The sequence below is a fragment of the Aureobasidium melanogenum genome, assembly GCF_000721775.1.
Source record: "Aureobasidium melanogenum CBS 110374 unplaced genomic scaffold scaffold_2, whole genome shotgun sequence".
NCBI lineage: Eukaryota > Fungi > Ascomycota > Dothideomycetes > Dothideales > Saccotheciaceae > Aureobasidium > Aureobasidium melanogenum.
The window spans coordinates 885,314-913,250 of NW_024470054.1; the positions used below are offsets into that span (position 1 = coordinate 885,314).

Genomic DNA, 27,937 nt, shown 5'->3' on the forward strand with positions numbered 1-27,937 from the left:
TCGTGTTGCGCCCTCTTCGCGAGCATACAGGATAACAAAAAATCACTTTGCCCGCAATTTCAACCTTCAGTTTCCTTTTTCCCTAGTGCAACAAGCAATGTCCTCTGCGGTAGGTCTTTTCCTCAGCTTTGCTCAAGTTTATGCGTCCAAAAAGTCACGTTCTTCAGCGACTGACAGATTCGAACAGACTGAAGTGGTTATGAGAACGCCCAAGACACCTACCAAGCTCTCATTGCCGGGGCCAGATCGCAAGCGCCATCCCAGCACTGGTTTCAAAAGAGGTCGTCGCGCCAGACATCTGAGAGGCGCTGTATTCTGGGAGCTTACGGACCGTCGCCACTACCCTCCTTCGCCTCGCACAGGTCTCACGTACATTGACCCAGTGCCCTTTCCTTATGAACCCTCGCACAAGCGACCAGGCAATGAAGATGGTGAAGCTGGAGCCATGAATCTAGACGGCACAAACGATGACGAGGACTCTACATTCGAAGACGCCAGAGAAGATGCCAGAGAACTTCGTCGCGAAAACGGCTACCCCGTCACCTCATCACCCACCTTCAAGAAGAACGCCCGTAAGCTCAAAGATCAAGAAAAGGAACCAGAGCTCTCCAATCACCTTGATGCCCTTGAGCTCGACTCCGACACGCGCAAACAATATCATCTCAGCGCCAAACACATCGACCGAAAGGAAAGGATCAGAAACTCAAGGACTGTTCGCGGCTTCAAGTTCCCTCGGCCCCGTGTCGATCGCATACAGAAGAACAAGGACTTGAACATGTACCAGCTATCGAAGTGGGCTGGCCAGGATGCAGAGAGAAAGAAAGTGGCTACCAAGCTCTTGCACGACAGATGTGCGGACAGGACCGAAGGACTCCATGATCCATTTGCAAGCTGCTAAAAGATCACAATGTGGATACAAGGCTCTTGGGATACGATCTACTCGCATTTTCTTCTCAAATTTGTATGCGAAAGCGTGACACCGCCACGTCCTCTCAGAGCCTAGAGTCTTGGAGATCTTCAATCGGAAAGTAATATCGATGATCTGGATTCGACTTCTTGAACCTCCGGTGAAGTAACGAGGAGGTGATTAGATCTTTCGATGTTCCTTCGCTCTCGTCTTTGCGCATCAAACTTGGAATAGAATAATTACGACTTGATACAGACGCTGATCGCTTCGTTAAAGTCTCTGAACACTATGCCTCTTTCTCTGTGCCCACAGCCACGATCTTCTCAAGATTGTTTTTGTATGACGCACACCACTCTTGATATCTCCTCTTGTCTCTTGCATGTATTTGTCGCATCATTCGTCCTTTAGATATGGTCTCAATCTCATGTGTCTATGTCGATACCAGTAAGGCATCTGAATCATGTCTTTCTCTCTACCCCCTCGCTTGACTACTGCGAGCATTTGTGCAGCATCTGCTTGTTTGATGACGCGGCTTCAAAACAAAGCCTTCAGAGCCATGACTACCTACCATGTTGGCAACCTTTCTGTTCTTTTCAAATCTTCTATCTGTTTCAAAACACCACTATGTTCCCTTTGCATACCATCTTCGTAATCAGACGGAGATGTATCGCTCCAAGTCCATAAGCCACAGTCTTTAAAGAACTTCTGGTTTGCCTCTTACTTCTGCGACATGCAAAGATGAGCGCTCTCACGAGTAGATGAACACATGTCAAATTGTGGTCGAAAACTTCATCATGCCACGTTGACTGATGACCAAGCATACTTGGGGGGTCTCGACATGACTTCACGACCTTGCGGCTACAAAATACTGGACAAGCTCAACACAAAATTTGGAAGTTGTCACCTCAATGATTAGCTGTGAGTGATGAGCGACACAATATGGTGAGTTAAGGAACGGGTAAAATGACAAGAAAAGGCAATTCAATTTTCATCCTTTTTACTTAGCTAGAGTTCTCAAGATCCTCAAGCCGCTAGCGCCATCCTCTCAGAAAGAAGCATCTCTTCGATGCAGACCGGCTCAGATAGTACAGTAAAGGGTCTGTCGCTTCTTGACGATGCTTACCAAGCAGCATCACCAGCAGAAGCACCCCAGGGGCCAGCCTCAGTAGTAGCAGTAGCAGTGGCATTGTTACCAGTACCCCAAGCATCAGCGGCAGCAGCAGCGGGAGCGGATCCAGTGCCCCAGGCATCAGCAGGAGCCTCAGCCGAACCATCGGCACCAGCAGCAGTGACATAGCCGGGCTCAGCTTCCTCCTCATCGTCAGTCACATCCTCTGTAAAATCAGGCTGACCATTCTCGGGCTTGAACTGCTCGAGGAAGTCAGGAACAGGCTGTTCGGTTTCAAGAAGAATGTTGACCAGGGCGGGAGCAAGGTCCTCGTTGCGTTCATTGTAGAATGAAGTCGCATGACCCTTGTGTCCAATACGACCAGTGCGTCCGATACGGTGGATGTATTCAGAAATGCCGCCGTACTCGACGCCGGGGAGGTCGTAGCAGATCACATGATTGACCTGAGGAACATCAATGCCGCGGCCGAAGACGTTTGTGGCGATCAGGATGCCATTCTGCTTGCTCTTGAAGCTTCTCATAGCATCCTCTCTCTCGAGTTGAGAACGGTCACCGTGCATGAAGAGGGTGGGAAAGCCCTCGTTGTAAAGGTAGTCATCGAGCTCTTCGACTCCACCCTTGCTGTTGCAGAAAATAAGAGTGCGGCAGGCGTCTCTAGACATGAGCAGGTCACGCAAAGCTTGCTTCTTCATGTTACGCTCAACAAAGATGATGTCTTGGCTGACATTCTTGTGAGTAGAACCAGCACGGCCGATGCGAACACGAATGGCGTCCGGATTCATGTAAGCCTTAGCCACCTTGCGTGATTCCTTGGGAAATGTGGCTGAGAACAAGAGGTACGCGTGATCAGGGTCCTCGTTGGCATCTGGTAACGTCAGTATATGCTTAGAGTGTGTAGATACTAGATGACTTACCACCGCCAGCCATGATCTTGGCCATCTCGGTATCCCAATCGCTGGTGAGCATCTCATCGGCCTCATCAATGACCGTGAACTTTACACGGCTCATTGACAGAACGTCGGGCTTATTCATCAAGTCTTGCAAGCGGCCAGGCGTACCAATGAGGAGGTCGCAAGCCTTTCCGAGCTCCTGGAGGTTGATGCCCATGGGAATACCGCCGTATGCGCAGACAGGGCGCAACATGGAGCGGTAGCAGAGGCGGCGTGCCTCATTGTAGATCTGCTGAGCGAGCTCGCGAGTAGGGACGACAATGACAACAAGAGGTTCTGCACGAACGCGACAGCCTTTGGCAGGACGAGGTCCCTGGAGCTTGCGGACCTTGCCCATCAATTTGGAGATGATAGGCACAAGATACGCGGCTGTCTTGCCCGATCCGGTTTGAGCAACGGCAACGAGATCGTGGCCTGCCAGAATAATGGGGACACAGTATGCTTGAATGACCGTGATTTGATCATAGCCACAAAGCTTCACGTTCTCGAGGACTTGGGGGTGCAGACCGGCGGAGTCGAACTGCGAAGAAGTGAGCACGATGTGTCGCTTGTGTGAGAGATGAGGAAGGAACCAACGCTGTCAATGGGCTTGTACTGCTTGGGCCCGTCGATGATGGCCTTGAAGTTCAAGATGTGATCAAGCGAAGTGCCGGCTCTGTTGTGTTCTCCACCGAACAGCTGGCCTTCAAGCTCAGCGTCAGGGGGTCCGATGTCACCCTCTTCGCCAGTCCATTCGTAGACTGCAGCGGCGCCGGCCCAGGCTGGGGTGGTCTCCGAGGTAGGAGCGTTGAAAGCGTCATAGTTGAGCTTCTCATTCTCCATCCAGCCATGAGCACGAATGGCAGCGACATTCTCAGGGCTAGGGCCAACAGCTGAAGGGGCAGGGCCTTGCCCAAAGACCTCAACAGAGGCGTCGTAGTTTCCGGCGTCGGACATCTTGAGAAAGCGTGACGATCTGATGTGGGTGCAGTGGTTAGCAAAGATGCTTGATAACCTAGATGGATGTAGAGTGATCAGGCTTGATGTGTATGGAAGACACAGATCAAGAAGTGGTAGAGGAAGTTGATGGAAGAAGGTAGAGACGGAGAAGGAAGTTGAAGAAGTAAGATGTTGGTGAAGTAAGGTGGTGATCAAGCAAGGGGGTGAAGAAGGAAGGCGATGTAAGAAAGTGGTTGAGAAAAGTGATGAAGGAACACGATGAAGAAAACAATCGATGGCTCCGAGATGGAGGAGAAGTGACAGTGAGTGAAGGGGATCAGAGATCGTCGGAGTGCGTACAGTGAACTGGCAGTGGCTGATGGGCAAGCGACTGAGGCGCCGAAGTGCGCTGTGTGATGAACGCACGTTGGTGATGATGGAAAGATGAGTGGGATTGGTGTGGATGGAAGAAGATGAACAATTTTTGGAGTGAGGGAGAGTGACTTACAAATGCGTGAAGTAAAAAGCGCAGGCTCAAGTGCGTGGGGTGTCTGGTGAGAAGAAGCGCGATGAGAAGAAGTGTGCAGGCTGGCGGAAGGCGTGTCAGTAATGTTGGTGGATGCGTGCACCAGAGGACGGAAGGTGGATTGAGTTGAGAGAAGATGGAAGCGAGAGGGTAGAAGGGAAGAAGACTTACACTGCCTTTGATGGATGCTAATGTTTGTGATGAAGTGGAAAGGTGGAAGGTTGGAAGAAACCTAAAGAGAAGTCTGGAAGAAAGAAGTGACGCTTGGGCGAACCGCAGCTTCCCAAATCAAGCGCCGCGTTCGTCAAGCAAACGTCTACCTCGTTGAGATACTGACTGATGACTGCTGTCAGCACAGAAGTGAGTAGGGAAATTGATCCTTTTCTCTCAATTTGCTGACTGCCGCATCGAAGTGTCCGGATACGTTTTCCTCGGTCGAAGCCGACTTGCCATTTGCTTCTCTTCGTCGAAACAAGGAAGGAAGATGCCCAAGCAGAGAAAGAGCAAGGAAATACAAGCACCAAGCATGGGGTTGACCATACCCCTCATGGCACTGTACTTGGCGCACGAATACTCCTCGACGTGGGAGAAGGGCTACTTCTGACTGTCCAAGATGGGGACAGGGGCGAAGAGTTGATGCACCAGTACATACCTATACTGTCCAGCAACGTCTGCGGTTGATAAAGTGGGAATTAATGGGCATCTACTTGCACTATTCATGTATCTCGGTTGAATACTTGAATACTGGGTCGAGAGAGATCCAGGCATCTAGTAGTCCTTCATCTAGAGGTACAGGTAGGTATCTGCGAGCAAGGCAGCTCAAAGACAGACCAAAGATTGTCAACACATTTCTGCTGAGGGCCACAGTAACTGGTGCCATGGTTAGAGCCATCACGCTTGCAGGTGGATAGCAGACAATGGCTTCGCATGCATTCTGGATACTTCTTCTCGTTGACTCCTGCCAGAGTGGTCAGTATGTGTGGGGGCTACTCGGAGCAAGCTAATCTAAGGTTTTAATGAGAGATGTCTTTGCCTGTTGCTTATACGGCCCCGGGCAGGAGCGGATGTTGAAGTATAGGGTTAAACATGGAGTGTTTGATGTCAACTAACATTTTGCGTTTACTAGTGTGGTGCACAGCTCTCGCTAATCGAGAGAGCCGCATTGATGGCATCTGTCCGCATCTTGAAGCCTTCATTGCTTCTTGTCTACTGTGCCTCAAGAGTCCGGGACAAAGGTTGATGGAGATGATCCAGGGCTCACCAGGCTGTACGATACTCTATACATGACTTCAGGATATCCAGAACCCTGACAAGTTGTCCAAAACCTGAATGTTCTTCCAACTTCTCCAGGTTTTTGCACCGCCACAGTTACAGATCACACGCTATGGCCATGCGTCTTACGTACCTTGGCAGGAAAGCTTGGTTAGGTCACTACGAAAGTGGCTTGACTTCTAATCGATTATATCCCGAGCCGCCCTTGTGTAACATTTCCTACATGACCTCCTAGAACCTGCATATTCGTAGTTTTCCTGTTCGTTGAATGTAGCAAAGTCATTCTTCCAGGGCATGTATCCAGAATTGAATACACAGAATATTCTGGACCCTACGAGAGGATGAGCGACCCCATTGACGAGCCTATCAAGCAGGCAGCGGATGAGTTTGAATCAGACGAAACCCGAGGGCAGCATCAAAAACGAAGAGATTCTGGAGATCTTGGAGAAGAACGCGACTACACAAATCCGAAGTAATGTTTCCCTTTTAGAATTCTCAAACTGCAAATTGCTGACACTCTACCTTGCAGTCGGTATTGGTTCGAATCAACAGCATGTCCTCTCATTGCGGGTACATTCGGGCCCATGGCTTCCGCCTTTTCCATATGCGCCTTGTCTTCCAGTTGGAGAGTGTACATACCGCCTGGAGGTACTGTGAATAATTCAACTACCATCGACGACCCAAAATGGTGCTTTGCAACACAAACAAAGTTAAAAACGAACTTCCTCTGACGAGAAATTATTAGGTTACTTGCAATCAACGCCGTCTCACTAGTTCTCGCTCTCCTCGCGAATGGAGCTTTGCTACTCAACATGGCCCATCGTCTGAAGTTCTCGATAGCCCAACCGATCACTATTGTTGGCTTCGTTGTCTCTTCTGGACTTCTGATTGCGGATCTTGCTGCTCTGACCGTATCTCACACCTATCAGCTTCCTGCCAATTCTCCTGCGGCACCTGCTGCTCACCATGCTTTGACGTCCGCTTTCTACTATGCGATCATGGCTGCTGCCATCTATCTCATCATTGCCATTCTCATGTGTTTGACGGTTTACGGTGCTTGGAAAGGGCACTATGCAAGACAGTTCAATCTGACAGCAGCACAGCGAACCTTGATGCTGCAGACAATGAGCTTTTTCACATACCTCCTGCTCGGTGCTCTGATCTTCAGCCATGTCGAGAAGTGGGAATACCTGGACGCCGTATATTGGGCAGATGTGACGCTGCTTACTGTCGGTCTCGGAGACTATTCGTACGTCCTAATGATCCGTCAAAGGGTTTGCAAGACTTGCAACTAACACACAATCTACAGACCAAGCACACATACCGGTCGATCTCTGTTCATCCCATACGCCATCGGAGGCATTGTGATCCTCGGTCTGGTCGTCGGCTCAATCAGAACCCTAGTCCTCGAACGCGGCCAAAAGAAGATCTCCGCCAGAATGATGGAGAAGAAGCGCCTTCGAGCCGTCAATAGCGTTGGCGATGGGCGAAAACGAATCCGGGTCAGCCGTTTCCAAAGCATGAAGTTTGTTGAGAGCTACACCAATGCTGCTCAGAAGAGAGAGCAAGAATTTAAGGCAATGAGATTGGTTCAGGATTGTGCTGAGAGAGATCGCAAGTGGATCGCTTTGGCTGTGTCTACGACGGCTGCTTTTACATTGTGGCTGGTCGGTTCTGCTATTTTCCATGTGGCGGAGAGGGATCAGGGGTGGACTTATTTTCAGACGATGTACTTTACGTACGTGTGTCTGCTCACGGTACGTTGATGTCATCTCGAGACTATGTCGGCATTGCGGAACATGAAGTTGAAACTTTGCTAACATTTCTGCTGCAATGTAGATTGGCTACGGAGACTTTACACCAACGGCAAACTCTAGCAAAGCCTTCTTCGTCTTGTGGTCACTCCTAGCCGTTCCGACCCTCACGATCCTCATCTCAGACATGGGCGACACAGTAGTGCAACTGTTCTCTAACGCAACAGAGTATGTTGGTTCTCTGACCGTTCTTCCCTCTGAACAAGGCATTAGAGTCGCCCTGAACAAAGCCTGGCGCACCCTCACAAAAACACATCCAATCCGCCATAGCCATCATGACTTGCATCCCGGTGGTGTAACGCAGACAGAAGGCGCAGAGGGTGAAGATGGAGATGAACACCTCACAATGACAGACCGTATAGCCGACCGCATGGCCAAACACCTGGAAGCCGAAGAACTCGACGACGCTCTCTCCGCCGAACAAGCTGGCGATTTCGAGGAACGCGACATCCACTTCTACAATTTCCTTCTGGCGCGTGAGACACAAAGATTACTCAAAGATCTCAATGCATCCCCGCCCAAACGCTACGAATGGGGAGAATGGGAATACTTCCTGAAACTTATGGCGAATGATGCGGACGCCACTGATTTGAATGGTGATGTCTTGGTGCCTGAGGAATTGAGGTTACCAGAAACCAGAGAAGAGTGGAAGAAGAAACATGTCGACCATAGGTGGTCGTGGTTGAGTAGGGCCAGTCCTTTGATGGGACACAAGTCTGAAACAGAATGGATACTGGAAAGACTGGGAGCATGTTTGGAGAGAGAGTTGAGAGAGTCGAGACTGTTGCCGTATCGGACCAGAGAAGAGAGGAGGAAGCCTCCTGTGAGTATGGCTGATATGATAAGGAGAGGAAGGAACAAGCAGCAAGGAGAAGACAACTCATGAGATCGAGAAAGGTTTCATAGTCGTTGATGGTTTATCTTGAAGACGGAGTAGATCTCGGTCAGTGTCAATACTCTTATGATTATCCTAATGAAAAGTTTTCTTTGCAAAAATTTTAAAATGGTGTCATTGCAATCGTGTCAAAGGGGTATCTTAGAATCTTGAAAAATGTAGAAAGGAAACGTAGTTGACCTCAACCCTTAGACTCGGCCCTTCTTGCTTTGGCACTATCCTTCAGCTTGGAGTAGTATGCTCTGAACTTGGCATTGTCATGTTCGAGTCTCTTGATCTCTTTCAAGGCAGCTTGCAGCTCATCATCTGATTGTCTAGAAGTGTTGGAAGGAACAGCCGAGTGAGTCGTTCGTACGCTGGCGACGCTGTGTGTCAATGCAGCCATCGAGGCATCCTGAGCGTGTGACTCAAATGCCTGCAATCGATGGCTTACATGGTCCAGTGCTTGCTTGAGCGTGTCATTCTGTAGTTGTAACTCTTCTTCGCGTTCGGAGATTAGGCCGCGATTTGGTTGTTTCGTAGGTTGAGTCTCTTGGGCATCGACAAATTCGGCAGGGTCATCTTCGCTGATGTTGGAGAGGTGTTGGCGACGGGCATAACGCTGCTCGCGTGTGACAATATTCGCATAAGACGCAGTGCCGCCGCTCGTTGGTATGACATAGAAACTTTCGCCAGGCCCAATATGACCGTGCTGTTGCAGGGCATTCAAGGCAGCTGGCGATATTAGATTCTTGACATCAGGATCATTCGAGGCCCTCGCACTTGTCTTCTGGTGCCGTGATGAGGTTGGCGAGTCTGGCTCAGTTGTGTCGGACAGAGGGAGAGCAGTGAAAGCAAGCATGGAGGATAAGCGAGATAAAGGCCCAGTGGTCCAATTGGAATAGAAGCGGGAGAAACCGTCGTCTTGGTCTTTTAACTGAGTCGAGGTGGCAGAGCTGACAGTCGTTGAAGGGACGCGACGGTCGACAGAAGCTGCAGTAGGGGTGGTGGATGTGGATGGGGCAGGTTTGCGAGGGTTAAGTAGAGAGGGCTGTTGCGGGATGCCTCTGCGTGTGGCTATATCTTTGGCAAGCGCAGGTGAGGACTCGCGACGTGACGGATGTATCCTGGCGACAGGTGGAGGGGGGCCGGATGAAGGGGCGACGGGCGGTGAAGCGATGGGTACAGAGGTATCTGGTTCAGCAGAGTCGACGTGGTGGGCGTCTTGTACAGCTTTTGCGATGGTGTGTTTCGACTGGATGATATGAGCCAGTTGGCGGTGATGTTCTTCTAGAAGCTTGAGCATGCGTAGTGCTTCGGGATCGGATGTCGAGGGCTGTGCTTTGGCGTATTGTTCAGCGGCAGCAAGGTGCTCGGTAGCAGCGACGGCGAGGTGTGACTTTGACGTTTCGACGGCCGCCTTGCGCGCATGCGAGTGCGCCTGGTTGAGGTCAGCAGAGGCACTCGATAGCAGACGTGTATTCTGACCAAAGTCAAAGGGGCCTCCTCCATGGTGGTGCCTGATCTGCAGCATAGATGGAAGATGGCGTTGCGATAAATCCAGATAGGCAAAATAGCAACACTTAAACAGCCGGCATGTGACAGCCAAATACGTCATGAAACATTTCCCCGCAAACTCGTTGAAGGATGGGCGCTGGATGCAATCAGGGTAGGGCACTCTATTCTGCTAGTCCAGCCATCTATATCCCACTTAGCCCTCTCCACCTGTTTCACCTAGCTCCGCAATCAGACACTGCTGCTTCTGACCTACGCCTCGCTATCCTACTCTGGACCTTCATCGTCGCCGTTCAATCTCCACGAAACTCCTCGCACGCGCTTCTTTCGACTCTTTCCGCCGGAATGCGGAACCAAACACGATAGACTTTGACCAGACCCAAACCATGGCGACTACCGATGTACCTCGTCGCAATCTGTCGATAAACCTTCGCCGAAGTCGCAAAGATGCCGACCGCAACAACTCAGCCAGTTCGATAGGCAGCGGTCCTGCCGACGACCAAGTCTCGGGTCTGAAGCCATCCATTGACAACGTCTTCGCCAAAGTCAAGGAGCGAAGAGCTCGCAAGTCGCAAGACCTCCGCCGGAACAGTGACGACTCGTCAAAAGGTTTGCGTGGCCTCTTGCCCTCGTCCAAGAGGTCGCGCCGCAAGAGCAGCACCCAAGACAGCGACCGCCTCTCGGCGTCCGGCGACTTGATGGCAGACCGTCAACGGGGAGTCTCCCCCAACCCAAGCGAGCTTTCTCTGGGCAATCAAGGCAGTGGACATAGCAGTCTACTGACCGAGGATGAGGAAGACCAAGCGTAAGTTCATCCTTGTCATTCAATCCTCTCCCTTCGTGATGCTATTCAAGGTAAGGGCTATGTGCCAAGGGTCCGAGCGCCATGTGTCGTCGTAACGCCGATCGTAACAACATGCCTGGTCCATTCATCCACCACTTTTGGCCTGTGCAATCACAATCGACCAGGACCCTGGTGGCCCGGACCCGCTGCGTATTTACACCGTACATGTGCTGGATACGTGATACGGCCACAACTTCTGCTCATTATTAGCCCACATAAGAGCTCTCGTTTCCTCGCTTGCTGACTGCCCAAACCAGTCCCATCAGACCAACCCTCTCTCCTCACCAGTCCCATACCGGCTACTTGACTCTCTCCTCTCCCCTGATCAACGCTACTGCTACCAGCAACCCCTTGCCCGAAGACATTCCAAATCTTGCAGAGAATCTGGCTGCCCCATCATCTCTCGACAAATCAATTACCTCTCCTGATCGCCAGAAGTCGCCTGTCGATAGATTCAAGGGCGCTTTCACCTTGCCCAAGAAGAAGCCTGCGCTTGAAGCATCTACAGAAACACATGAGGTCTCCCCAGAGCTCGATCTTGAATCCGAACACCCCGCTGTGGCCTCTCCACGCCCCTCCACCCCTCAATCGCTACCGCAGAAACCCACAATCATCACAACCGTGCCTTCTACGCCTCCCAATATCGTTGAGCCTCCCACCACTTTCGTGACGCCTCCGACACCCACCGAACCTCAAACCCACTTCTCAAATGCTTCTGCCCAGTCGCTCAGCTCTCCTGTCAATTCTCCTCCGTCATACGTAAGCGCTGCTGCTCAACGACGTAAAAGAACTGGAACCTTCACCTCGAGCAAGCTCTCCGCTGCTCCCTTGACTCCACACATTGAAGAAGCAAAAACACCTGGTGGCACAATCACTGCTCCAGTCACTTCATCGGGATTCTTCTCCTCTGTCTTCAACGCTGCCCAAAACGCCGCCAGCCAGCTCAGTACTAGTCTGAACACGTCTATTGCTTCGAACCAAAAGAGCAAGCCTGCACAGTTGGATCAGACAGATACTGTCGGCGGCGAAGAAGTGTTTCCTGGTGTCGAAACTGTCGGTTCACCAGAACTTGAGCCAGGGGCTAAACGCCAACTAGCTGTTGAAACTCTTGGTAGGGGCGACCTTAGTTTAGACCAACTCGGCATCAGTGCCGAAAGCTCAGACGTCAGTCCAATGAATTCCAACGTGGATCTATCGGGTGCGTCACCTGCTCTTTCGCAACCAACTAGCAATGGCCAGAAGCAAGAAGAGATGGCTGCACAACGCGCGGTTTCTACTGCTTATGACAAACCTGTAGAGAAGACAGTGAGCCAGGCCACTGGCGGAAGACCTCTTTCTGTGGTCTCGGATGATGGTTCGGCTGCAGGCTTCCAAACACCCCCCAGAACCTCAGGCACCTTCGATAGCGTCAAGCGTGCCAGTTCGGTCAGAAGTAAGCTCAGCGGTCGCAGAAGACATCGTGGCAGCTCTGCCGCTACAGGTGGTACCCTTGCTGCTGCCGTCACTGCTAGCAGCGCTACCCTTATTCCTGGCGCAATCGGCCAAGGTCATCGCACGACTGGTTTCGCTGTGGCCAGCAGCAAGCGCAACAAAGACTTCCATCAGCTATTCCGGAGCGTGCCAGAGGATGACTACTTGATCGAGGACTATAGTGCAGCTTTACAGCGTGACATTCTTCTTCATGGCAGGCTTTACATATCGGAAGGCCACATCTGTTTCTCTAGCAATATCCTCGGCTGGGTGACTAATCTGGTCATCAGCTTTGACGAAGTCGTCTCGGTCGAGAAGAAAAGCACCGCCGTGATCTTTCCCAACGCAATCGTCATTCAGACTCTACATGCTCGAAATGTTTTTGCCAGTTTGGTGGCCAGAGACTCAACCTATGATCTCCTCATTGGCATCTGGAAAATCAGTCATCCCAACTTGAAGAGCTCTCTCCATGGTGTCGCAATAGATGATGCCAGCACTGGCGATAAGACAGAACGTGCCGAATCAGTAGCGTCCGATGGGGACAGCTCAGATGGTGCGACTGAAGACGACGTATATGATGAGGATGAAGACCATGATGACGGTAGCTACTTTGAACCCGGTGGCAGCGTCGCAGGCAGCGAGTTTGGTGATCCTGCTGTCAGTCGGAAGACTTCTGCTGTTCCCGTCACGGCTGGTGTTCCATCGGCCCACGGACCTACAAAGGGTGCTGAGGTTATCGAGGCAGCTGCCCCTGGCGCCACTGCTGCTGCCGACTTCCCTGGGCCAGCCACACATGCTCCCACTGAATGTGGAGATGATGCCAATCATTACGACAAGCCATTGGCCGACACCACGATACCTGCTCCTCTGGGGAAGGTCTATTCCTTGATGTGGGGTCCAGCATCAGGTACATTCATGAAGAAGTGGCTGGTCGACGACCAAAAATCTCGCGAGCTTTCGTTCGAGAACGAAAAGGGTGGACTGGATGATACCCACCGCAGCTTCACGTACTCGTACATCAAGCCTCTCAATGCACCTGTCGGTCCCAAACAAACAAAATGTATTGTTACGGCCACTGTTGAGAACTTCGATCTGGAGAAGTGCGTGAGCGTCAACTGCAGCACAGCAACGCCCGACGTACCTAGCGGCGGTATCTTCACGACAAAAACCAGATACTGCATGATGTGGGGACCGAATAACACGACCAGACTCATTGCCAATTGCACAGTCGAGTGGACTGGCAAAAGTTGGTTAAAAGGTATGTAATGCCGCTCCTTCCTTTCAGACTCTGCTAATACATGCCAGGACCTATCGAGAAAGGTGCTAACGATGGTCAAACACAATACGTCAAAGATCTGGTCGCTGCGCTTACCGCTGGTGTGGCCACGAAAGCTACAACAAAAGGTGCTCCACGCGGCAAAGGCAAAGGGAGACGAAGAGCAGATACCGGCGCACCAGTCGAAACCGAGAGTGTCACAGTCGCCTCCAAGAAGGTACCGGAAGAAGCGAACTGGGGACTGTTTGAGCCTATTCGTGGGCCACTGGAGCCTGTTGTCAGTATTTTCCAACCTCTATTCTCGACACAGATCATCATTACGATACTGGCTCTGCTGTTGGCTTGGACGTGGCTCTTTTCCTCTCGATCACGCTCCTCAGGAGTCGGGTTTGCCATCGACTCACCCGGGAGACTCGCTGCATACGAAGAACTATGGCGCAGAGAAGAAAGCGAACTGTGGGACTGGCTTGAGGATCGTGTTGGCTTGAGCAATGGCATTCCTGTTGGCGGTGCCTCACAAGAAAGAAGCGACAGACAAAAGGTCCTGGGCACTAAACAAATGGGTCGCAGACTTCGCAATCATGACTTGGAAGAAAGGCAAGTGGAAGATGCGATCAGAGTCACCGAGGAAAGGTTATCAACGCTCAAAGCTGCCGTTCAAAAGAAGAAGAAGGACGCTGCTGCCGCGCAAAAAGGAGAAAAGAAGTAAACGGCTGAATTTTATCCTATGTTGTCAATTTTTCTTGCATTCCTTCACGACACGATCGTTGAATCTTCAGTTTTTGAGCGAGCGTAAATGCTTCTTTTGTGTTTTATAGCGATCGCTGTTCCCTTTTGTACAATTGAAAAATAGCTTGGGCAACGAAGAGAAACAATTGCATATTCTGAATCATACCTTCCTGTGTGCTAAGAATAATCACAATTTTGCAACTAGGCCCTTCTCCACCTTGAAGTCTAGATTCTATTGTAAGCTATCGAACTGCACAGTTTCAATTCGAATATGGATCTGGTCACGGAGACAGCCCTCGAGGGGTTGGTCCTCTCCTCAATGACCACATTCTGTACGAAAGTATCGTGCTTTCCTGCAGATGTATTGCGACAGTCTCAAGTATACGGGAGGTATCTTGCATTCGTCGTGAACCTCGGTTCCACCAAGTCGAGCCATCATGACACCCGCTCTCTCTGGACGATGTTGTGAACCTCCAATCTACTGTGCCTTTTGATAGTCAGAAAAGGAGTGTGCATGGGAAGAGTCAAGGTAAGATAGAATGTTATTGAAATATGCTCATTGCAGCAATAATCTACCGTGATGCTGCTAGACGAAAAGTCAACCCCTTGACAGGCACACCTTCTCCATGCAGGATGATGTCGCATCGGACGACTTCGTAAATGTTGGTTTCATATAGGCGCAAAGCCAGTTCCTGATCCTCAGACTGAACCATGAAAGCATGGCCATTCACACGAGAGTTGCTGCTGTTCACTAGTGCTCGGTACTGACCTAGAGCTGTGATCTTACCGCCCAAAACGTGTGCACGCTCTAAAGCTGGACCAGGATCGTTTTCGAGTTCGAGCACTCGCTTCAAGATCTCAGGTTGTGCGAGAGTACCGTAGAAGAAGTAGAGGACAGGAAACTGTTGTTGTTTGACGAGGTCCCCAGCATGGTTTAGGCGATGCTGTGGCATAGTTGTGTCGTCGACGCCCAAAGTAGGCAATGTCGAGAGGTCTTTTGCTGCGATGTTGATGCTTACAAAGCAAGGTTCGAAGCTGGTGCCACGATCGCTAAGACCTTGTCTGATTCGATGCTCCTGGCTGGCTGTAACATAGCAGAAGCTTCTTTCAGATTCTTCGGATTCGGCGGTGACAACTGTAGGCGTGAACCCTGCGATATCTTGGACATCTTCTGGGGTACTCAGAGGCCCACCGAGAATCAGACCGCGTAGAACGCTGTTCGGAGATGGTGGATGGGCTGAGTTAGTGATGGGAGCACCTGCAGAGTATACCTTTGAGCGACAGAACAGGGCATATTCGCAAGATTCGCGGTCAAAGCCTTGTGCTTCCTTCGAAGCTTTGAGCTCAAGCCATAACTCTTCGGAGAATCTCTGGCGCTCAATATTTGCCCTGTAGGTCTTGAGATTGTGATGAGCGTCATCGTATGTCATGGAGAAGAGAGCTTGCCAGCGCTTGATGTCAATGTCGCTGATTTCCTCTTCGAAGCTGTCAATGGCGTTGGCTTCCATTCTCTCGAGCTCTTCCATCAGAAAGTCCATCCTGGATTGTTTTAATGTTTTTTGTTCTTGTTCTTGATGGTCGTGACAGAACTAAGCGTATCGATGGAACTTCTTGACCTCGAAAGGAGCAGATTGGGTGTGATGAAATGTTTATGGGCACCTGGTGATTTTAAGCATCAGAACCAACTCATGACTCACCAAACGAACACATGTATCGAAGGTTTCGTCAAAGCTAATGCTTCAAGAACCTACGATAATAGCTGAACAAGCAGAAATAAGTCCCTATGTCAGTATTTGTAGCCGGTGTACTCGCTGTCGATATTTCAGAAATGCATGGCGGGCTACCGAAACAGGCATGCTCGATTACAATCTGCTGGGCAGGCCTTATTCGACTTCCGAGCAAGCTTTCTATGCGGTACGCCAAGTGGCAGAGCTGGTCTCTTGCTATTGCATGTCTCGACATCTGTAGAAGTTGACGATAGAAATTATTCCCGGATATCGGCCAGCCGGAGATGGTGCAACGCTCCTGCCTATACAGTCGTGCTCCAGCGAGAGCCACCTCTCACCTTCATTTCTTACAAAACTCTGTTCGATCTTTTGATATCCTCGAGTAAACAGCCATCTCAATTCCATTCATTCTCCATTTCCATCGCACCATTCTTACTCGCATTGCTCTCGAGGATAACGGAGATTGTCTGTTAACTCCATCTCCGCAGCTCAGATAAGCTTCCGTGCTCCACTCCGAGGCTCTCGAGGCTTGATGATCCGCCTCGAGTCTTGAGCATTCGGTACCACCTTCGCTTGTTCACTAACAGACTTCTCACACCGACGAGATGAGCTCTCCTTCGCATGGCCAGTCAGAATCTTCTGCATCACAAGGAACTCCAATCTATGTACCAACAACAGACGATTCTTGGGAAGACGATGACGACATGGATTTCGAGGATGAAGACGGCACCGAGTATGCAACTGGAGATGAAATCTACTTTGCTGGCTCAGACGACATAGAGGAGACCGAGTTCTATGGTAGTGCTCACGCTCATATTTGAGAGATTCAAGGTTGTGGCAAAAGCTAACATATAGTGATTAGACGCCGACGAGGGACTCGGACCAGTCATGATAGACTTCGAGACGACCGACGATGACGACGAAGGCAGAGAAACAACGGCAGGCGCTGAATCAACAGCAAATGAGAACGAGGAGGAACCATCACAGGCAGAAACAGCTCGGCCACAAAGACAAACCATTGCTCGTTAGTGGCAACCCAATGCTACTCCAAGTACAAGTCGGCTGATAGCTCGCAGTCACACAACAGCAGATTCTACAACTTCTTGGGAACGCAGGACTCAGAGGACTCTTCGCAAATGTAGTTGGCCAGCAACGAGGTGGACTTGTCGCCGACGATGACGATGATTACGAGGACGACTCATACCTTGGCTGGCACGCTATGGGCAGAAGGGCTAGGAGGCCTAAGAGAGAAGGCTCTGGATACCCCAAGGTTCCAAGTGAGGCTGGAAAGAAGCTGATGGAGTCTGGTACTTTCGGCACCACCGAGCGCCTACGTGGAACATATGGTCGTAAGAGGAAGCTCGCATACCGAAACATGATGCGTGAGCTTGGTGTGGGTGGCTACGGTGCTCAGAGGAGTGCCAACAAGCTCATATCTCAGACCATGATACCCTCAACACAGGCCGACAGCATTATCAACTATAACCATCGATGTTACTCTGGTCAGTTTTCCGATGATGGCAACTTCTTCTTCTCCTGTGCGCAGGACTTCAAGGTTCGCATGTACGATACCTCGAACCCATACAGGTGGAAATACTATAAGACGGCACACTATTATGGCGGTCAATGGACTATTACCGATGCAACCTTGAGTCCGGATAATAGATTCCTGGCGTACAGCTCCATCAGAAGCGCTGTCTGTCTTTCCCCTACAGATCCCGACAACACCATGGATCCCACTATACTCGACTTTGCTGATATGGGACAAGCCACGAGTCGAAGGACTGGACGTGGTTGGGGTCATTTTGGTATCTGGTCACTTCGATACTCTGGTGATGGACGCGAGATCGTCGCCGGCACCTCAGATTCGAGTGTGTATGTATACGACATCGAGACGCGACAATCAATACTCCGGATCCACGGTCATAGGGACGATGTCAATGCTGTGTGCTACGGAGACAAAACCTCACCACATATCTTGTACTCAGGATCAGACGATACGACGTTGAAGGTCTGGGATCGGCGATCAATGGGTGACGGACGTGAAGCTGGTGCATTCGTTGGTCACACCGAAGGAATCACTTACATCGACAGCAAGGGTGACGGCAGATATGTGCTCAGCAACGCTAAGGACCAGACGATGAAGTTGTGGGACCTGCGTATGATGATGTCTACCGAGCGTTTCGACAAGATTGATCCAGAAGAGCACACGACAGGTTTCGACTACCGGTTTGCACCTTACGATGAAGAGGAGTACGAAGCTCATCCTCACGACTGCAGTCTGGTCACCTTCCGAGGCCACAAAGTGCTCAAGACGCTCATCAGATGTCATTTCTCGCCACCAGGCAGCACAGGTGGTCGCTATGTGTACAGTGGAAGCCACGACGGCTCGGTTTACATCTGGAACATGGATGCCACGATAGCAGGCAAGATTGACGTACTAGAGGCAACCAGAAACTCACGGCCCGAGCGAGACGAAAGATATGTTGACCGCTGGGAGCACGGCGGTGGCCGCAGCCAATGGAGTACCATTGTTCGAGACGCAAGTTGGCATCCTAATGCTCCAGTGTTGGCTGGTAAGTAGAGCACCTTGACAAGTTTATATCGATAAACTAACATTCAATGTAGCAACCTCATGGAACGGATGGGACCACGGTCTTGGAACATGTACGGTACATACTTGGAACGACGGCAACGACTCGGATGAAGGCGAACCCAAGATGGGAGCACGATTGAACCCACAGCTCGAGCAAGACAGCCGATACTACGAGGGCACTACTGCAAGCACTGGCCGTACCACATCATCACGACGCACGAGGTTTATGACGCGAGCACAGATGGCTCGGAATGACGAAGAGGAAGAGTAGACCTCTTCTGAAGACCTTGACACTCTCGGCTTAAAGCCTCTGGAAAGACTTTCTTTGGCATACACCGAGAAGTAGCAGAGTCTCTTGCTCGGTGCTCGGTGGACTCCATATCGTAGCAAAATCTCGGGAACACTCCTTTTTACTTTCTCTTGCTTCTGTCACAAGGAGCTAGCTGTATATATGGGCATTACCTCCTGTGGTACAGCTTCTGGAATATTAACACACTCTTTTCAAGACCAATGATTTGCAACCATTCATGCCTCTCGGAACTCTCATGTGTTTTTGACGTGTTTTTTGTATTGCGGATTGTGGTATCAAGATAACTGTTTGACAAAGAGAAGAACCATATTCTTCTTCTCTTTTTGAACGCCAGAAGATTGTCCCCCTTCGCTCTTTTTGGATGGGTGTGAATAGTAAAGAAGATTGTACAAGCAGGAAAATGCGGAAAGCGAGCAAGTGGCGTGGAAGAGGTATCAAGCGTGATTTCTTACGAGCAAGGTCGTCCTCCTTCCTGTCGAGGACCGATCGCGCGTCGCCTTTGCTGGGTCTGGGAAAGGGGGGTATGTTTCGAAACGGAAGGGTATATGGAGCTTATGCGCCACCGACGAGGATGTTGTTGACAGGGATGTGAACTGTGTTTTACACGTCAGATACCCTCTTCAGACGTATACACGAATCGAAGTACATACTCAACTTGACGACGTAACCAATAACGCCCATGACGAGGAAACCGACACCGACGGCCTGGCTGATCTTGAGGAATTCGCGCTTGTCGGGCTTACTGTAGTTTGCTTGTTAGTTTCGTGACTTGAAGGACAGAGGAGAGGAAGGTTAGCAGAGTGTGTGGTCACGTACGTGCAGCGGTTGATGAATTGAGTGCCGTCCTTGACGAACTCGCGAGGCATCTCCATGATCTCTTGCATTTGGTTTGACGACATGGTTGCGATTGAGTTGTGTGAATTGGTCGGTTGATTTGGAAGGAAGATGGGAGATGTTCGTTTGGATAACTGCGACACGGAGTTGGTGCTTCTAAGAGTACAGCTGGCTATCGCTTTGCGGAGAGAGTTGTCCTTGGTGGTGAGGGTCTGTGCGCCCAGGGAGATGCTTGCTTGCTGTCGCCTTTTCTGGGGCTGGAACTTTTTTGGCTTTCGTTCACATAAAATGCTTCGGCTGCTTCCTCCTCTGAGTAAGATATTACATCAATAATGAATATTTGATTGAGGCAATTTTGAAATCAGAATCTGCTGCCAGATACTCAAATAAGCTGCAGCTTCCGTTCCTGTGTTATATACAAAGAAAAAAAGTCATGTTCGTGACTGAGGAAACTCCAATAAACACCATGCATGCCAATGGGGATATATACTACTTCTTGAGCAACAAACCGTCGCTGGCCAAATCCTGTTCGTCTGCTTTCTTGTTGAAGTCCTTGCCACCAGAGTTGTTGGTTGCATAGATTTCAGCAATGCAAAGGTCGAAAGGTCCAGGAACACGGTCGATCAAGCCTATGCCAACACTTCTGACTTTTTGCCGCATCATATCGCTCTGAGGCTCGACAACCATGCCGTGGTTTGTACGGACAAATTCGCTAATGGGCACAATGACCGTCTCCCATTCGCCAGGCGTTTGAGCATACAAACGGTGTTGGTGAAGATCTGTCGGCACGATAGACTCGGTCTGGACATTGACAAAGTATTTGCGAGCGTCGCTTTTGACTTTCAGAGCAATGTAGCTGTACGAGTCGAGGTCCCATAAGCCCTTGCCAAACAGATTGCGACCCATGTCTCTTGTGCGCCAGGCAGCATATCCGGACCTCTGAATCTCTGGTCGGTTGGCGGGAAGCTCATTCGAGATAGTACCATGGAAGCGGATGTGTGAAGGTTGTTGGGCGTCTGCGGGAACAAAGTCGAAGTGGACTTTTGAGAAGCCGCCCATGTCTTCGTCGGACATGACTTTGCATAGTTCTGGAGTGTCGGGTTGATTGAAGGTAATGAGCGGGAAAGGTTTGTCGGGACGATTGATTGCTTCGGCCTTGAGAGCTGTGTGATGCGACCATGTTAGCTAGAGAAGCGATGATGGTAGAGCAGAAAATGAGAGCGAGGATACTCACCAATGCCTGACAGTCTCGAGAATTCCTGCAGACTACGCTTCCAGAAGCCTGGCGGAGCTAGTAACCGTCTCGTACACTGCATGTTGTGATGTGTGATGGTCGTGTGAGGAGAGGCAAAGGTGAGTGGGAGATGTGAGGATGATGGTGTAGATGATGTAGATGATCTGATAAGCTTGAAAGACCCTGGTGGTGATGGATGATGCATGACTCGCCGACTCGGCCTTGGATGATGCGGAGAGTTCGCTGTCGACGCCGCCCGGCCAGAATTTGGATGCTCGCAATTTTTTGGTCCAGGCACCATCTGTTGCCATCCACATAACACCATCACCACAAGATCAACCCAACCTCTTGAACCAGGGCGACGCCCCATCTGCCACACTCCTTCGTGCTGTTTCGACGACCAACTCACGCTACCTTCGTTCATGACAGCCAACCAGTCCATCGCCGCTGCGCGAGCCGCTTCAATCGACCCAAGCCCCATACCTCAGTCCAGAGAAACCGGAGACGCATTCCCTCAAAAGACACAAGATGGAGCTCAGCTAAGGTCGCAACCGCCTGTCGCAAAGTCATGGGCTCATTTTGTCGCTGGAGGGTGAGCTCGCATCTGCCACCTCTGCTCCTCCCATCTTGCTAATCTAATTGCCACAGCTTGGGTGGAATGACGGCTGCTACTTTGACTTGTCCTCTCGACGTACTAAAAACCCGCCTACAATCTGACTTCTACCAATCACAACTCTCCGCCGCTCGCGCCGCACGAGGCGTTCCACCATTGTCGCAACTCTCCTACTCTCGAACCGCTATCCTCCATATCCGAGAAACCTTCCAGATCCTGACCGCCATCCCCCGTACTGAGGGCTACCGCGCTCTGTTCAAGGGACTTGGTCCTAATCTCATCGGCGTCGTGCCAGCACGAGCCATCAACTTCTTCGCCTACGGAAATGGAAAGAGAATTCTGTCGCAAACCTTCAACGATGGCAAGGAAGCTTCATGGATTCATTTGCTGGCTGCTGCTGGAGCTGGTATGCTTACTGGAACTGCTACGAACCCCATCTGGCTCGTGAAAACGCGACTGCAATTGGACAAATCAAGAGCTGAGAAGACTGGCAGCGGTCTGGATGGAAGAAAATACAAGAACGCTCTGGACTGTACCATGCAGACTGTGCGCGCAGAAGGTATCCGAGGACTGTACAGAGGATTGAGCGCAAGTTATCTCGGCGTGACAGAAAGCACACTACAATGGGTGCTCTACGAACGCATGAAGAGCTACATCGCATTACGAGAAGAACGCATCACTCTTGCTGGCCGCCCCCGTACATCCTGGGACGAGGCCATCTCATGGTCCCTCAGACTCGGTGCAGCAGGTAGCGCTAAATTTGTCGCTGCACTCATCACATACCCTCACGAGGTCGTCCGCACACGTCTGCGACAAGCCCCCGTCACCACATCGATTGATGGCAAGCCCCAACTCAAATACACTGGCTTGGTACAGTGCTTCAAGCTGGTCTGGAAGGAGGAGGGCATGGTCGCTCTATACGGTGGCTTAGTGCCGCATATGCTCAGAGTCGTTCCCAGTGCCGCCATCATGTTCGGCATGTACGAGGCCGTCCTGCGTCTCCTCGGAACCGACTCGGGCGTGTAAAATATCTTGTCAAAAAGTAGCTGTTCAGGGGTTGTTTAAAAGCATTGGAGATCCGGCGCAAATCTTTGGAAAGCTCAGGGGAGCGTGTCTTATTTACTACATGTAACAATAGTGCGGGAAAACATATGGCGAGGAAGAATTCTGTACAAAGAGGCAGGCCAGCATTGGGCCGCCGCTACCCAACTCCATCAACAGGAAATTCAGCACGCAAAGGGCTACAATACTACTACTTTCGCAACTCTATGTGTTACTTCTCTCGACTGACTGACGTCTGAGCCAGTGTACTGTAGTCTGTATCTTCAACCACATCCCGAACACGGCAAAGACTAAGGATTACACTACAAAAAGCCACAATTGTGTCCAAAAACAGAGCTCTGTCCACAGAGAGTCGATAGGTTGCCGCTTCCAAGTGGGCACTGTCCTAATTACTAACAGGATTGTGCATTACTATAGCTACCGGTCACATACTTTAGCACACAGGAAGGATGTTGAGATGGCAATCATTTGCTTTCGCGAGACTGGCATTTCGAAAGCAGAAGTTTGTAGCGTTGAAAGAGTAAATGATTAAGTTATACAAATATATACAGAAATATTGCATCGATGACCGGTAACATCGACCACAACAATGAGAAAGAAGCTGCGCTAATGGTATAGACTCAAACAAGAAGAAAGCAAAACAGACGCTATGGTCCAAGAAGACATCCATCAAACAGCAGCCTCAGTAAGAGTGTAGCTGTAGGATCTTGAGACAGTGATGCGGCTGTTACCCTGGTACTGGCCATAGTTGGTAGCATATTGAGGAGACCAGGTCTGGTTGTAAAGACCACAGTGCTGCTCATAGGCAACACCATCCTTGCTCTGGATCCAAGAGTTGAAGAAGCGGCAGGTCTGGTATGAGCCATCGCTGGCAGGGTGAGCCTTGTTGTAGGCAGTTTGAGAAGTGCAGGCAGTGGCACAAACGCTAGGGTCGTATGTCTGGTCCTCGCCGAAGGGCTGGACGCGAACACCCATGTAGGTGTCGTGGCGGTTGCTGTCGAGGGGTGCGTTGATGGCACCGCCCAATTGTGTAGGGCCGTCGTAACCATCAATGGCGCTAGGAGCAGGCACCTTGTTGTAAGCATTCGAGCCAGTAATGACTACTTGGAACTGATCACGCCACTGGCCAAAGTTCTTTGCTTGAGAGGAAGAAACACCAGCGCCCCACAGCGTGCACTTGTAGTTGGTAAGACTTTGAGGGTTCGGGCAGTTGGTGTTGTTAGGGTCAAGGGTAGGGTCACGCTCGCTGTACATGTTGAAGGCCTCACAACCAGAGGTCTTGTCGCAAAGAGAGGCACAACCGATAGTGTCGTATGAGGTTAGAGTCCAGAGACCCATGTACTTGTTGGCATTGAGCGAAGCGTTCAGGCCAGTGAAGGCAGCAGTGTAACCATCCGGTGTAGGAGCGTTGGCTGAGAGAGTCTGAAGCTCGGGAATGGCGAAGAAGCCCTCGATAGTATCGGGAGAGGCAACAGGACCGGAACCAGCAGGCTGAGGTCTGCAGGTACCATCACGGCCGATCAAGGATCTGTGTTCGGCAAAAGCAGCGCCAGCAAGGGCTGAGACGATAAGAGCGGAACGCATGTTGTTGATCGTTGGTTTTGAGAAGTGGATGAGGTTGAGGAGATAAGAGAAAGGTGTTTGGACAATGAGGGAGATGAGATGATGAGGGAACCATCCTACCTCGAGGGAGCCATATCTTATATACAGTCAGACTCGAGGATTGATATCTACCATCGAGTCATAGTACAGTGGTCTTCAATGGAATACTTTGGTTCCCTAAGGCGCTATACTCACTCGTCGACATTCGCCACGTCTAGTGGGTCGAAGGATTCGACCACACTGAAATTAGCCATCGGTCGCGGCCATACAGGATCCCGGTCGAACTTGGTAGACCGAGAGAAGGGTTGGCAGAGAGTGTTGTTCATTCGCGATGTGGGCCCTCCGAATGCCGAGTAGGGTTCAACGGCAGCGTAGAAGCCCTCGTGGGAAACCACAACCGTTGTAGCGGCCCTGAGACTGAGACAAAATCCCGGCAAGCTCGTGTGCTCTGACTTTTTTGAAACCACGTGTACTCGTTCAAGATCTCGAAATACAATAGAGCTGTGAAGATCCGGGAACACCTTCTCCAAGATTGACCGGGAGATCTACAATATTGGTGGCTGCTCGCTGATGAAGGTCGATTTTTGGCTGCTAGGCTCGCGTAATACACACTGGATTTGGCAGTCGCAATTAACCATGCCAAGCGAGTCAGACATACCGTGGAGAAATTAGATCCATGACATACTCGGAGTCTGGCCGAAGATGAAATGACTGCCCATGTCGGAGGCTGTATCACAGTGAGACAATGCTATCGAGTATGAAATTCCCGTTTCCTACGGGAGCTGTTGGCCGCAAAGTATGGAGGTGGACATGAGCAATTCGTGTCGGGATGCCTCATATTTGACAGACCCAAGACAACAGGGTCGATAGAGGTATAGAATTGAGACAAGAGGTTGCGACAATGACGTGCATCACCAAACAGCTGTCGAACTCTGTAAGCAGTCTCCTAGTTTAACACGGGACTAATGAATGGAGGGTGCCCTCAGACGCAACAATCGAGTGGCCAGCCATCATTGTGTACCTTGGAAAAAGTAAAATTCGTGTATAAACCATTCAGATTGGCTCATGAGTTCATGCGAATGCAACAAGAAGTCATATTAGGCGAGCCAGTTTTCCGAGCGTCCTCTCGGCAGCTGGTAGGATACGCCATGCGATCGTCCAGATAGCGTAACTGGATCTGCGAGGGTACGAACACCGTATCAGGTCAGTAGATGACCGTGTCCTCATCAGCCTCGACTACAATGTCGCCTGTATCATCTATACTTTCTTTCCTCTGCCGATCAGCATCGTCTGCCGCTTGCTCTTGAGCTTGTTTGTCTTCTGTCGACTCGGTTGCTATTGCGCTTAAAGTTGATGCTGGTTCCGTCTCCGGATCTGCAACTCCGCCTTGGTCTTGGTCATCTGCTGGCTCTGTTGTTGATACAGCAGCATGATTCGTGCCATTGGATGCTTCTTGCTCGTCTCTAGTGGCGGTGTCTTGGTAATCAGTGTGTCCATTGGCGTCCTCTTTCTGCCAGCGTTGGCGGACTTGGTCAAAGTCGTCAAGTTCCTGATCTATCTGAACGTCAACGTCTTCACGTTGGCGATTGATCTGATCCTCTTGTTCCGGAAGTAGCTCCCACGGCTTGAAATATAACTTGGGCTCAGTCGAAGTGACCAAGAAATTTGACATGGCCTTCATGCTCTCATGCTTGATGCGCATGCTGGCTTCATCGACTCTCCGTTGTTCCTTCCTTCGCGCAACATTGAGGAGCTCAAGTCGTTCTGTTTGTCGTTCGCTAAGCTCCTGCTCTTTCTGGCGTCGACGTTCTTCCTGTTCGGCTCGTCGCTTGGCTGCTTGCGCGTTTGCCGGTCTTGTCTGGCCCAGTCCACCGAGTAGACCTCCAAACAGCCTCTGAGTGCGCTTCTTTTCATCGACGGGTTTCACAGGGCGTCTTTCGCGAGTTGGTCGGGCATTTTCTTCCTGTCTGGACCTGTCGGGCGAAGGCGACAAGCGCTGTCGTTTGGGAGAATCACGACGAACAGACGACTGGCGACGTTTGGTTCCGGCGCGTGGCTCTGGGGTTTGCGATCGGTCAGGCGAGCGGCGTGGTGATGATGGAGTTGCGTCGGGCAGCACGACAGCTGAGGCTACAGCTCTGCACTTGGTGTTAGTCTCATCGTCACAATAATCGATGTATGCTGATCAAACTTACGAGTCCGTCATGTCAATGGATCAGTTATGTTCGGGATGGATGAATACTGGCGCGTTGCAGTCTTGACCCGAAAGCCGAGTCCTGCATCTCGACCCTTCGATGAAGCCTGCCCCGCGCTGTCACCAATTTGACCTTGCTGACATCACAATGAATCGCTTACACAATCAAAGAGCTTCGGCAAGAGCTCCTGACCTTCCATATATATCTTTTGGTGTCCATTGAAAGCTAACAACCAGTTCCTTCCTCCCACTCAATCAATCAGTCATCCCTCTTCCAGTACCAACACATCACAATGGCAAACACTATGTCAGACAATGCCAACAAGGCGGCTTGGATTATTGAGGCCAAGCAGAAGCCTCTCAAGGTTGATCACGCTCCCATGCCAACTCCTGGTCCAGATGAGGTCGTTATCAAGAACAAGGCTGTCGCCGTAAACCCTGTCGATTGGAAGATACAAGACACTGGATACTTTATCAAGAATTATCCGAATATTCTGGGTATCTTTCCCCGAAAATTTTGCCTAGAGGACGGCAATCTGCAGATGAGAGTGTATTCGTCTAGCAAAGCCATAGTGTTCTCCGAATCCGGCATCGTGCTAACATACCTTTGTTTCAGGTACCGATGTGGCCGGCGAGGTTTATGACGTTGGATCAGATGTGAAGAACTTCAAGAAGGGCGACAGAGTCCTTGCGTAAGCCTTGTCTCTCCATGATATTGTTCCAGAGCTGATAGAATACATAGCCACTGCATTGGTCTCGGCACTGGCAAGGCTCAGAATGCCGGTTTCCAGCTGTTCTCAGCATGTCCCGAGATCCTGACTTCCAAGATTCCAGAGCAGACCTCGTTCACTGAGGCTACCGTTTTGCCCTTGGCCATCTCGACAGCATCAGCTGGTCTCTACCAGAAGGGTTATCTCGAGCTTCCCTATCCCGCTGCTTCTCCCAAGCCCTCAGGAAAGGTCATCCTGGTATGGGGAGGATCCAGCAGTGTCGGCTCAACCGCTATCCAGCTTGCCGTAGCTAGTGGTGTCAAGGTAGTCACCACTGCTTCCAAGCACAACCATGACTACTGCTCAAAGCTGGGCGCCTCAGCTGTCATCGATTACAACAGCTCTTCGGTGGCCGACGACATTGTTTCCGCCATCAAGGATACCGGTGCAGAGTTCGCTGGCGTCTACGACTCGATCTCTCTGCCTGAGAGTTTCAAGCACTGTTTCGAAGTCTTGCAAAAAGCTGGTGGTAGCAAGAACATGGCCACCGTTCTCCCACCTCCTGAAGACAAGCCTTCTGATCTTAATGTCAATGGCGTTTTTGCCATCACTATTGCCACTCAACACAAGGAAGTTGGTGACGCTGTTTGGCAGAAGTTCGTGCCTGGTGCTATCCAAAGCGGAGATCTCAAGTGCTTGCCCGAGCCTTTGGTTATTGGTCAGGGCCTAGAAAGCGTGCAGAAGGGTCTCGACAAGAACAAGGCTGGTGTCAGCGCCAAGAAGGTTGTCATTGAGCTGTAGGAATGATCTGTTGCTCGAATCCAAGGGCCT

General features: G+C 50.7%; 12 protein-coding genes across 12 annotated transcripts; 6 read left to right on the plus strand and 6 right to left on the minus strand.

The window, feature by feature from the left end:
* Positions 1-97: 97 nt before the first annotated feature.
* Positions 98-898, plus strand: M437DRAFT_81031 (uncharacterized protein; the record flags this gene model as incomplete). Its single annotated transcript, XM_041027474.1, has 1 exon — positions 98-898. The coding sequence occupies one exon, from the start codon at positions 98-100 to the stop codon at positions 896-898; it is 801 nt and encodes a 266-aa protein (XP_040883566.1).
* Positions 899-2,026: 1,128 nt separating this feature from the next.
* M437DRAFT_39307 (DEAD/DEAH box RNA helicase) lies at positions 2,027-3,922 on the minus strand (the record flags this gene model as incomplete). Its single annotated transcript, XM_041019986.1, has 3 exons — positions 2,027-2,901; positions 2,951-3,506; positions 3,563-3,922. The coding sequence occupies 3 exons, from the start codon at positions 3,920-3,922 to the stop codon at positions 2,027-2,029; spliced, it is 1,791 nt and encodes a 596-aa protein (XP_040883567.1).
* A 2,121-nt stretch (positions 3,923-6,043) lies between these two features.
* M437DRAFT_38981 (voltage-gated potassium channel) lies at positions 6,044-8,402 on the plus strand (the record flags this gene model as incomplete). Its single annotated transcript, XM_041019925.1, has 5 exons — positions 6,044-6,174; positions 6,232-6,390; positions 6,448-6,951; positions 7,012-7,459; positions 7,542-8,402. 5 exons carry the CDS (start codon positions 6,044-6,046, stop codon positions 8,400-8,402), a joined length of 2,103 nt encoding a protein of 700 aa, XP_040883568.1.
* A 190-nt stretch (positions 8,403-8,592) lies between these two features.
* M437DRAFT_72109 (uncharacterized protein) lies at positions 8,593-9,902 on the minus strand (the record flags this gene model as incomplete). The annotated part of the gene is made up of 2 exons (XM_041025795.1): positions 8,593-9,831; positions 9,879-9,902. The coding sequence occupies 2 exons, from the start codon at positions 9,900-9,902 to the stop codon at positions 8,593-8,595; spliced, it is 1,263 nt and encodes a 420-aa protein (XP_040883569.1).
* A 389-nt stretch (positions 9,903-10,291) lies between these two features.
* M437DRAFT_39358 (uncharacterized protein) lies at positions 10,292-14,204 on the plus strand (the record flags this gene model as incomplete). The annotated part of the gene is made up of 3 exons (XM_041019995.1): positions 10,292-10,710; positions 11,007-13,477; positions 13,525-14,204. The coding sequence occupies 3 exons, from the start codon at positions 10,292-10,294 to the stop codon at positions 14,202-14,204; spliced, it is 3,570 nt and encodes a 1,189-aa protein (XP_040883570.1).
* Positions 14,205-14,796: 592 nt separating this feature from the next.
* M437DRAFT_62740 (uncharacterized protein) lies at positions 14,797-15,762 on the minus strand (the record flags this gene model as incomplete). The annotated part of the gene is made up of 1 exon (XM_041024137.1): positions 14,797-15,762. One exon carries the CDS (start codon positions 15,760-15,762, stop codon positions 14,797-14,799), a length of 966 nt encoding a protein of 321 aa, XP_040883571.1.
* A 1,258-nt stretch (positions 15,763-17,020) lies between these two features.
* M437DRAFT_39610 (WD40 repeat-like protein) lies at positions 17,021-18,818 on the plus strand (the record flags this gene model as incomplete). The annotated part of the gene is made up of 2 exons (XM_041020041.1): positions 17,021-18,527; positions 18,580-18,818. Coding segments are annotated over 2 exons (1,746 nt in total), but the record flags the coding sequence as incomplete, so codon positions are not given.
* A 591-nt stretch (positions 18,819-19,409) lies between these two features.
* Positions 19,410-19,756, minus strand: M437DRAFT_39247 (secE/sec61-gamma protein; the record flags this gene model as incomplete). The annotated part of the gene is made up of 3 exons (XM_041019974.1): positions 19,410-19,450; positions 19,508-19,599; positions 19,674-19,756. The coding sequence occupies 3 exons, from the start codon at positions 19,754-19,756 to the stop codon at positions 19,410-19,412; spliced, it is 216 nt and encodes a 71-aa protein (XP_040883573.1).
* Positions 19,757-20,869: 1,113 nt separating this feature from the next.
* On the plus strand, positions 20,870-22,564 carry M437DRAFT_72154 (mitochondrial carrier protein-like protein rim2; the record flags this gene model as incomplete). Its single annotated transcript, XM_041025803.1, has 3 exons — positions 20,870-20,893; positions 21,363-21,517; positions 21,574-22,564. The coding sequence occupies 3 exons, from the start codon at positions 20,870-20,872 to the stop codon at positions 22,562-22,564; spliced, it is 1,170 nt and encodes a 389-aa protein (XP_040883574.1).
* Positions 22,565-23,290: 726 nt separating this feature from the next.
* M437DRAFT_31664 (uncharacterized protein) lies at positions 23,291-24,124 on the minus strand (the record flags this gene model as incomplete). The annotated part of the gene is made up of 1 exon (XM_041019209.1): positions 23,291-24,124. A coding segment is annotated over one exon (834 nt), but the record flags the coding sequence as incomplete, so codon positions are not given.
* Positions 24,125-25,406: 1,282 nt separating this feature from the next.
* Positions 25,407-26,408, minus strand: M437DRAFT_81042 (uncharacterized protein; the record flags this gene model as incomplete). Its single annotated transcript, XM_041027475.1, has 2 exons — positions 25,407-26,340; positions 26,398-26,408. 2 exons carry the CDS (start codon positions 26,406-26,408, stop codon positions 25,407-25,409), a joined length of 945 nt encoding a protein of 314 aa, XP_040883576.1.
* A 293-nt stretch (positions 26,409-26,701) lies between these two features.
* Positions 26,702-27,907, plus strand: M437DRAFT_40241 (GroES-like protein; the record flags this gene model as incomplete). The annotated part of the gene is made up of 3 exons (XM_041020158.1): positions 26,702-26,894; positions 27,013-27,088; positions 27,139-27,907. The coding sequence occupies 3 exons, from the start codon at positions 26,702-26,704 to the stop codon at positions 27,905-27,907; spliced, it is 1,038 nt and encodes a 345-aa protein (XP_040883577.1).
* Between the last annotated feature and the right edge of the window lie 30 nt (positions 27,908-27,937).